This window comes from Gymnoscopelus microlampas (assembly GCF_963454915.1).
Source record: "Gymnoscopelus microlampas genome assembly, chromosome: 16".
Lineage (NCBI taxonomy): Eukaryota > Metazoa > Chordata > Actinopteri > Myctophiformes > Myctophidae > Gymnoscopelus > Gymnoscopelus microlampas.
In genome coordinates, this window is record NC_139953.1 from 45,804,686 (window position 1) to 45,814,685 (window position 10,000).

Genomic DNA, 10,000 nt, shown 5'->3' on the forward strand with positions numbered 1-10,000 from the left:
AGGGCTACGGACCCCCATTTAATGGCATTCTATCTCTGGGACCCCAATTTATATTGGCTTGTTTTCCTGTAAATCGCTTGTAAATATTCATAGTTGCAGGTTGCTTTTGTTTGGGCTTGTTTCTGAAGTGTAGTTGCTTATTTGGGCTTGCTTTCAATATTCTTTTTGTGGTGAAACTGTTCGAAACTCAAGTGGTGAAACTGGTCGCTTCTTTTGGGCTTGTTTTCATAGACCTTGTCGCTTGTTTCACTCACAGAATCTGGCAACACTCCCAGCTCCTACAAAAAAACCTAAACACAGAGCATTTTTGCGCTATAGGAGCCTACTGCTTTGCTTTGGAGTTGATTGATTGGTATAGGAATTGAGAGTTGAGATTGAGAATATGGTATCTAGTTCAAATGTGCGAGGGGCAAATGTCTCTGGCTTATTTAGGCAGACGAGAGGTCTACTCTACGGAGCCTGTCTGACCAAACAAGCTAAAAAGCCAATCTAAACAGCCAACCATTTTAATTCCCAGGACCCCCATTTAATGACATTTCTATCTCTGGGACCCCAATTTATATCCTTCCATTTGTACACTCTCAGAGTTACAGACCCATAAGGGTCCATTTGGTTCCTAACTATCTATCATTTAGCTGGGGACCCCCTGGAACCCACTCTCTCCCCCCTCTTCACGATCCCACGGCTGTACCCGTCGGCCCAAAGACTGAACATGCTCGGTTTCTCATCGTCGGGACGATAGAGGTCCCGACCAACGGAGCGATGCTATCCAACAACAATTTGTCGGCAGCAGACGCTTTCCAACGCAGAGTTGGCCCGAAATCGGTGCAGTGGAGAGCTGCCTTTACGCAAGTACTGGGATCGAGTACTTCGTCCACCTCTGCTTGCTTGCTACAAAGTCAGAAGTTGACATGGAACCAGTAGATTATCAACACAGTATTTTGGTGCTAGTAAAGGCACGGAGAGTGTGTTGTTACTGTTGGTCATTTGAAGGCAAACATTAAATAATTAATGAATGTCCATTGAAGTCCAAATTTGAACCCCCCCAGTTCGAAAATGCCCTCTGCGCCCCTGTTATGATGTACAACTAGACCCCTGGACATGATGCTATAGTATGTCACAGGGACTTACTCCCGAACCAACCCTTGATGTGCCTTGTGCTGTTTACATTATGCCTGATAAAATATTCAAACAATCAATCAAACCAAGCAGGCCCCAATATCAGGGCAGACACTCTAACCACAAGGCCACTGAGCTACTGGTGTATCACCTGGATTAATGTACCTCTGAAAGCTCTGCTGAAAAACCATAAGGAATTGTCACAGATGCTGACTAGATGAGATTGCTCACGCAAGCACGCACGCACGCACGCACGCACGCACGCACGCACACACACACACACACACACACACACACCATCTTAGATAGACAGTCTATTCTGGAATGCTTTTCATCCAACTATCAATGTATGGCTGACAGACACATGCAGGTTGTCATGGTAACAGACCAGTGTTTACGCCGGACAATTTTCATGTTTTTTTTAAGGAACCCCTAGCAGCCAAAAATAGAAAACTAAATCATCACAGAGAATATAATACAGTAGTTAGTAGTTACAGTCATCTGTTCCCACGCACAGCTACTGTATTAAAAGGTTATGCTATCAGGTTGATTTTGTAGTTTGTTTTCCAATTCAGGTTAAAAACTACAAATATGGCAGACTAGTAAACAGCAACACAGCTGCACCAAATAAATTAATAATGAGTGTGTTGGACTTTCATACGTGTGTCCAGAGCCAAGGAGCGTGGTCAGTGTGCAAGCATGATAGACTGTTGGTTCTCAAAGTGGCGTCCGGGGACCCCCAGGGGTCCTTGAGGGAGTTCCAGGGGGTCCCCAGCTAAATGTGTTAATACTGTACATTTTAAGCCTTATTCCATATTGTATGCGTTGGCTATTCAAAAACAGCAGCTCTACAAGCTCGCTTCGCGGCACGAAGTGACGCGATGCGAGCTTGTAGATCTGCTGTTTTCAGCAACATTTTCATAACATCTTGAAAGTGTTTGAATAATTTTTAATACTTTTTGCATTTGTTTTAACACAAATCTTCTATTCAGGGGGTCCCTGACACGAAACATTCACAAAACGTTTGAGAACCACTGTGATAGACAGTATTGACACACCTAAAATCTAACACACCAAGGTTAATAGTTGCAGCTGTGTTGCTTGCATCACTGTGTACCATAAGGTCAGTGTTATGCAGCGTGCCATGCTTTTATGAAGTGGGAAAACACACTACACAATCAGCCTAGGGAATCATATAGGGCTACACATGACTTGACACGATTTGACAGTCATTGTCATGGTGTTAGGTAAAAGAGTGTTCCTATAGAAAGTCGCTCTCATTCAAACAGGTCATCCCAAGTGAAAAAAGAATGTATTTTTATTTTATGTTAATTGTCAATTTGAACTTTTGTCAAAGCATACTAACAGTGCATTTTTTTGCCAAAATATATTTAGCAAATATAATCAGAGTGCATTCAAAATATATTTCTACAAAGCACATTAAATGTCAACATGAATTCATTTGTAATTTAGCACATTTGTTAAAAGTGTACTAAACAATGTGCTTTGTAAAAATATATTTAGTATATAATTTTTTCACTTGGGATTACATCGTTGGATAATGTGCAAACATGTTAATCCGTGTACAGTTGCGTGTGTGTGTGTGTGTGTGTGTGTGTGTGTGTGTGTGTGTGTGTGTGTGTGTGTGTGTGTGTGTGTGTGTGTGTGTGTGTGTGTGCGTGCGTACAGTATGGTTACAGTACATAATGCTACTATAGCTGTCAGAGGGAGGCTGTATGTCCCTGTATAGCAGCAGCTGTTCACCAACTGAATGCTAAACCAGAAGAGCATCATGACACCTTTACACCTTTACACCATGCATGTGATACTGTGAGGGAGTGGAGGGGAGAGCATGTGCACAACGGGGTGCTCCTTCCATTCCGACATCTCACCACTCCGACTAGTGGCTTCCGCGTGCGGTTAAGGTTAGGGTTAGGGTTAGGTATAGGGTTAGTCAACGTCGGAAAGGCGACATGTCGGAAAGGAGAAATGCACCCGTGCACAACCAACCATTCAATCCGGGAACTTTGGCTATTCAAAGATAGCAGATATGCAAGCTCATAGCGCTTGTAGATCTGCAAATAAAAAAAATATATTGTGAGAATGTGTGCAAATCTTTGAATATAATACATTTTTAACTAAAGTCTTTGCTTCTGGGGGTCCCTGGGACAAAATATTTTTAGATGTCATCTCTCTCAATCAAGAATCATGGAATGTCTTCTCTTTACTTCCTGTATTGTTAAACCGTGTGTGTGTGTGTGTGTGTGTGTGTGTGTGTGTGTGTGTGTGTGTGTGTGCGTGCGTGCGTGCGTGCGTGCGTGCGTGCGTGCGCGCGCGCGCGTGTGCGTGTGCGTGTGCGTGCGCGTGCGTGCGTGTGCGTGTGTCTATTTCAGATCATGAGGTGGGAGGAAGAGGACGACGTGTGAAGTTGGCTTAAAACAAACAAACGGCTACTGACCACAAAACAGTTGGAGCACAGACACCCACAACCAACCAGGTCTGTCTGTCTGCTTGCCTGCCTGTCTGTCTGCCTGCCTGTCTGTCTGCCTGTCTGTCTGTCTGTCTGCCTGCCTGCCTGCCTGCCTGCCTGCCTGCCTGCCTGCCTGTCTGTCTGTCTGTCTGTCTGTCTGTCTGTCTGACTTCACTGTGTTGACTTTATTCTTCCTATCTGTCTGTCCAGATGGAGGTTAGTGTGGTGGAGAAACGGCATCGAACGCGGTCCAAAGGAGTGAGAGGTACGTATGTCTGTCTCTGTCTGTCTGTCTGTCTGTCTGTCTGTCTGTCTGTCTGTCTGTCTGTCTGTCTGTCTGTCTGTCTGTCTGTCTGTCTGATGCCTGTATTCAAGTGGTTTTGATGTGACAGTAGCAAGTCAAACTGAAAGGCAGATTTAAAAATGTGTTTATGTTTGTCTCTTCTAACTGCATGAAGTACAGCAGCATTGCTCTCCGGTCATGGTCCATGAGACCACTGTAACCACGGTTCATAATGACACGTCGAGTCGAAGATCACAAATCAATCGCTTGACAGACAGCGAGCCAGTGTAAAGATCTGAGAACCGGAGTGATTATGATCCACTTTAACTGTCTCGGTAGCAGCAGCGTTCTGAACCAACCACAGTCCCTCTGATTGACTTTCCAGGGAGACTTGTAAAGACACCGTTAGGCTACAGTAGTCTATTGAAGACAAACGCGCGGACACGTTTTTTCAAATCACATAAGTCCTTTAATCCTTTATCCTTGATTTTTCATGTAGTCTGGTGGATTGAGACGGAAATCGTTCACTTTTTCATAAAAGCATGACACTTGGTACACTTGTACAGTTTACCCTAAACATTTTCAGACATAGAGCCATCGCAAAAACGGCCCCCGGTGGCTATGGTGGCCATTTTACTTTCCCCTGTTACCAAATAATGTATTTTGCATCATAACTCCTGAACCAAACATTATAATACAGACTATTTGATGTCTACACCTATGTTTTGATGGTCAGTGATTACAATTATATCATGTACAACATCATAAATATTGTTTTTCTATGTCTATGTCTATACATTTCTATGTCAGTGGTTCTCGAACCTTTTAATGTCAAGGACTCCCCGAAATTATATGTATTTGGCCGCCGACTGCCGTCTCAAAATATGTTGTTCCAGGGACCCCCAGAAGCAAAGAATTGAGATACAAATGTTTGCTATATATTAAAAGAATAGAAAAAAATGCAAAAAAAATTAAAAAAGCTTACATATCTGCTATTTTTGAATAGCCAAAGTATAAAATAATGTTTAAAAGTTGTTAAAATCTAAAATGACACAGATGCTTTCCCAGTTTTCATTGGGTTAACTTAAAACTGTATGTGAGTTGTCCAGATGATTATTTTTACGTGGTTTGTCTGATGTCTGCAGTTTTCAGGGCTTATAGTGGGTAGAAACCTGAGACAGGAGTTGTGTTGACAGTTTGTAGAAGATCTGAGGCCATGCAATTCAATTTGAAACATGTTTTCTTTTTTTTTTTCAAAGTCGGCAGAACTGTTGGCAGAATATCAAGACAGCAGGAGGGGAATTTTAGTAGGTCAACCTGCAGATCATTTCTGCCAAATTTCATTTAAATCTTTCCACCCCTTCTCAAGTTATTAATTATGTTGTAGACACATGGACAGGACACTCTTCTGCATCGCAATGCTAATAGGCCGACAAATAAATAAGTTATGTTGTCTCTCTCTCTCTCTCTCTCTCTCTCTCTCTCTCTCTCTCTCTCTCTCTCTCTCTCTCTCTCTCTTTCTCTCTTTCTCTCTTTCTCTCTCTCTCCAGTTCCAGTGGAAGCTTCAGCTACAGAATTATTCAGGTTGGTGTTTCATAATCTGTCTATCTATAAATTCATGGAATCTCTGTCCCTGTCTGTCTGTCTGTCTGTCTGTCTGTCTGTCTGTCTGTCTGTCTGTCTGTCTGTCTGTCTGTCTGTCTGTCTGTCCGTCCGTCTGTCCGTCTCGGGCGCCATCTGACCGAACAACCTTAAACTTGCCGCGTGTTTCCCCAGGCGACCCGGGGGTGTGTGTGTGCCAATGTGCCAAGTGGCAATTCGATCGGATCAACAAGAATTCCGAGAACCAAAAAAAAAACTAGGAATGTCTGCATCTGTCTGTCTGTCTGTCTGTATGTCTGTCTTACAATGGTTTCAACGGGTATAACATAACCTGGGTATCATTCCCCTATAGTGCACCGGTCTAGTAATAATAATAATGATAATAATCATGACTGTGTAGGACAGGGTGGCGCAGTGGTACAGTGTCTGCCCACCACCACGGAGGCTGTGGGTTCGAGTCTACATGAACACAATTGGCCCGTGTTCAGGGGAGGGTGATATCATTGCACGTATACTCCTACGGGCAGTGGTGGAAAGTAATTTAGTACATTTGGTACTTAATTACAATTTCGAGGTATTTGTACTTTACTTGAGTATTTCCAATTTCCCATGCGTTTACTTCTACTCCACTACTTCTCAGAGGCAAATGTTGTACTTTTACTCCACTACAATTATTTGAAAACTTTAGTTACTAGTTACTTTGCAGATATAAACTATGATATTATGAAACATACATTAACCACTTTAGCCCTAATTTATACATAGGCTATTTGAAAATAGCCGATCTACAAGCTCACAACGCGTCGCGATGCGACGTGTTGTGAGCTTGTAGATCGGCTATTTTCAAACATTTTAGTACTTTTACTTTTGGTACTTACATTTTAATGCCAATACTTTTGTACTTTTATTCAAGTACATTTTGAATTCTGGACTTTTACTTGTAACCGAGTATTGCAGTATTGATACTTTTACTTAAGTAAACAATTTGAGTACTTTTTCCACCACTGCCTACAGGCTTGAGGGGGGGGGGGGGGGGTGGCGCCTGTCAGCGGGGAGTGTTGGGCGGGAGGAGTAGTACGAAGGCTCTACGTCCTCTCGGTGGGGGCTCCTCACTGGCAGGCAAGTCAGTGGGATAAGACACACAGGTGTGGCTGGGGAGGAATTATCTGGCATAAAGAAAAAGGGGTAAAAAATAAATAAATATTATTCAGTTAAAGGTAGGGTAAGTGATATTTTTGGGTTAAAACATTTTGTTAAAAGGTTAAAGCACTATATTCTGATAGTAATCATTGCTATAGAGTGTTTGTTCAGTAACAGGAGTCTCCCTGTCTCTCCAGCTCTTTAATAAACAGAAAATACACTTTTTGGTAGGTGACAATATTTCAGCCAATTAGTACCCATTTATTTTTTATAGTGTTCCAGTTCCCATTTTGTCTGCTCATTTCTTAGTGTCATCACTTCCAATTTCACTTGTTTAATCTGTATCCTGACTGAGTTCTCTATCCTTATTGGATAAAATTGGAAATGAAACTAAAACTGAAACGAAAATGCATTTTCTGTTTAATAAAGAGGTGGAGAGACAAGGAGACTCCTAATACTGAACAAACACTCTATAGCAATGAGTACTATCAGAATATAGAGCTATTTAACAATTATTTAAACCAAAGAAAATCACTTACCCTACCTTTAAATTGTTCAAATGTAATTTTGAAACTTCAAGGCTTGTTGAGCAACACCCTGCTTCACACAGGCTCGCACACACACATGCACACGTGCACAAACACACGCATGCACGCACACACAAACACACACACACTCACTCACACACGCGCACACACACGTGCACAAACACACGCATGCACGCACGCACTCACACACACACACACACACACACACACACACACACACACACACACACACACACACACACACACACACACACACACACACACACACACACACACACACACACACACACACACACACGCACCTGGGAGTGGCACATTGAGCAGTAATCCCGCGGTGTTGCAGTGGGAGAGAGAGCGGTTCATAACAGAGAGTGTTTGCTTTGTTTCATTCCATTCAGTAAAACACACACTGGTCACCTCAGCAGCACACCCCATCTTCGCCACTACGTTACCACGGCAACAGTGGTCAGGGAGACGGTGCCGGAGAGGAGACAGAGCACTCCATCACTTAACAACTTCAATCGGTAAAAAATATATACTAAAAAACATGTGAAGCTCTGATTTCTTTAGACCTCGTCGTACGATGGTGTCACGTGTTGAAAATGTCAGACGAAGAGCAAAAAAAAGAAAAAAAAACTAGCGTCTGGCGCACATATGAGACCAGGCCCTTAGTCAGCATTTACTGCCTGGGTTTCTTTTTTTCCCCCCAAGATAGCACTTGATTGAACTATGTTCTCATAGACGGATGGTACTGTATCCACAAGTTTCCTATAGGACGTTGTGGGCATCACTTCCTGTCGGTTTGATCAGGTATCAGGGATCAAATCGACAGGAAGTGATGACCATAACGCCCTAGGAAACTTGTGGATACAACAAAATAGCTAAACCTGTGTGGTTGATTTTGTACTCCTCCTGACCCCTGTATAAGGACTGGGATGTTTTTAACCTTATTTTAGAAATGTCTTTAGGGCAGCTGTTATTAATTTACTATTGTTATTTATTGTTTTATTAAACAACCTACGAGTTCCCCAACCTACGTTTTTCACAGTGCATGTACTCGTCATACATCCTTGTGACAATAAATCACTGTAGTTTGGCAGTGAAGTACTTTTCCCCAGAAATAGCCTATTCTGTCAATAGATCAATGGCCTGTATGACCACGTGTCATTTTGTTTACATATTTGGTTCGCTTAACAAAGTCCCGTGTGAACGCTAACCAGACCAAATGCAAAATGCAACAATTTAAACATTTGGTCCCTGATCCGGACCTTTTATCGAACTTTGGGTGTGAATGGGGCCTAAAATCAATCTGCTCAGGACTGATCTACTCTATGGAAGGTCTAAGCAGCTCATCTTCTAGTTAGTAAAGCAGTCACGTCCAGTCATATGGATGGCAGAGATTCCCTACAGCGCCACCCCAAGTCCGAGAGGTGTAAGGAGCTACCAGTGGTGGCATTAGTACTCCGATTGGTTTTATTTCACCCAAGAAATTACTCTGTTTCTATCGTTTACTCATGTGTTGAACACGTTTAAATTTAAAAATATGTCTAAACAGTTCCAAAAAAATGCTGATCTACAAGCTCACAAGGTGACTCATCAGCAGGTATATCAGTAATAATCTAAATCTAGAAATTAAGTTTTGAAATAATTGTAGTGGAGTAAAAACGTATAAAGTATTGAAAAATGGCAATACTCAAGTAAAGCAACCTCATAATTGTAGTACAGTACTTGAGTAGATGTACTTAGTTACTTTCCACCACTGGGAGGAGCTATGCAGACAGTTCCATCTCCAACTCACACGCACACTCATCAAGTCACCTGATCCTCCACCTGAACATTGGTTCTCTGGTCATGTGATATGTCTACTGAGCATGCTCAGATGGATGTAGTGGAGTAAAAGTACAATATTTGCCTCTGAGATGTAGTGGAGTAGAAGTAAAAGTATTGGAAATTGGAAATATTCAAGTAAAGTACAAATACCTCAAAATTGTACCTAAGTACAGTACTTGAGTACATGTACTTAGTTGCTTTCCACCACTGCGCACGCACGCACGCACGCACGCACGCACGCACACACACACACACACACACACACACACACACACACACGCATACACACACAGCGTGAGCCCTCCAGGTGTTCCATCAGTGTATTGATTGCGTCCTTGGCGCTGACATCAATGAGGCCAATACCATCAATCAATACTCAGCCTGACACTACCTCCTCTCCCCTCCCCTCCTCTCCTCTCCTCTCCTCTCTATCACACTTCTTGTTGGTATGTATAGCTTGATTTGGTGTGCGCGTGCATGTGTGCGCGCGCGTGTGTGTTAGCCACCTGCCAAACGCTGTTAAACTTTTAACGCCACCAGGCGTTTTCATCAGGTAACCAGCCATCGTTCAGAAGTTCTGTTTCCTGTTTACTAACATTTCCTGTGTCTCTCTCTCTCTCTCTCTCTCTCTCTCTATAGCTGTCCGACTCCAGGCTGCGATGGCTCTGGTCACGTTAGTGGGAAGTACGCCCGACACCGCAGGTATGAACCCCCAAACGTCCTCTCTCCTTCCATTAGGGCTGGGTCTGCTGGTGACCCCATAGCTTTAACCACGCCATAGCTTTTCATAGAAACGAAACAAGCACTCCCATGCAGTGGTTTAAAGTAATTGAGTACATTTACTCAAGTACTGTACTTAAGTACAGTTTTGAGGTATTTTTACTTTATTGGAGTATTTCCAAATTTCAGTACTTTTACTTCTACTCCACTACATCTCAGATGCAAACATTGTACTTTTACCCCGCTACAATTATTTGATGAATTAGATTTTGATTATTATTACAAAAC

At 42.6% G+C, this 10,000-nt stretch overlaps 1 protein-coding gene across 1 annotated transcript in view; it reads left to right on the forward strand.

Moving 5' to 3' along the window:
• Positions 1–3,799: 3,799 nt before the first annotated feature.
• The window catches only part of LOC311063028 (myelin transcription factor 1-like protein), a gene marked incomplete at both ends in the record, with an annotated part of 43,292 nt that continues 37,091 nt past the window's right edge, over positions 3,800–10,000 (forward strand). The window contains 3 exons of the mRNA XM_084082244.1: positions 3,800–3,854; positions 5,423–5,456; positions 9,632–9,694. Coding sequence (XP_083938370.1) covers positions 3,800–3,854; positions 5,423–5,456; positions 9,632–9,694 — 152 coding nt within the window. The remainder of the gene's footprint in view (positions 3,855–5,422; positions 5,457–9,631; positions 9,695–10,000) is intronic.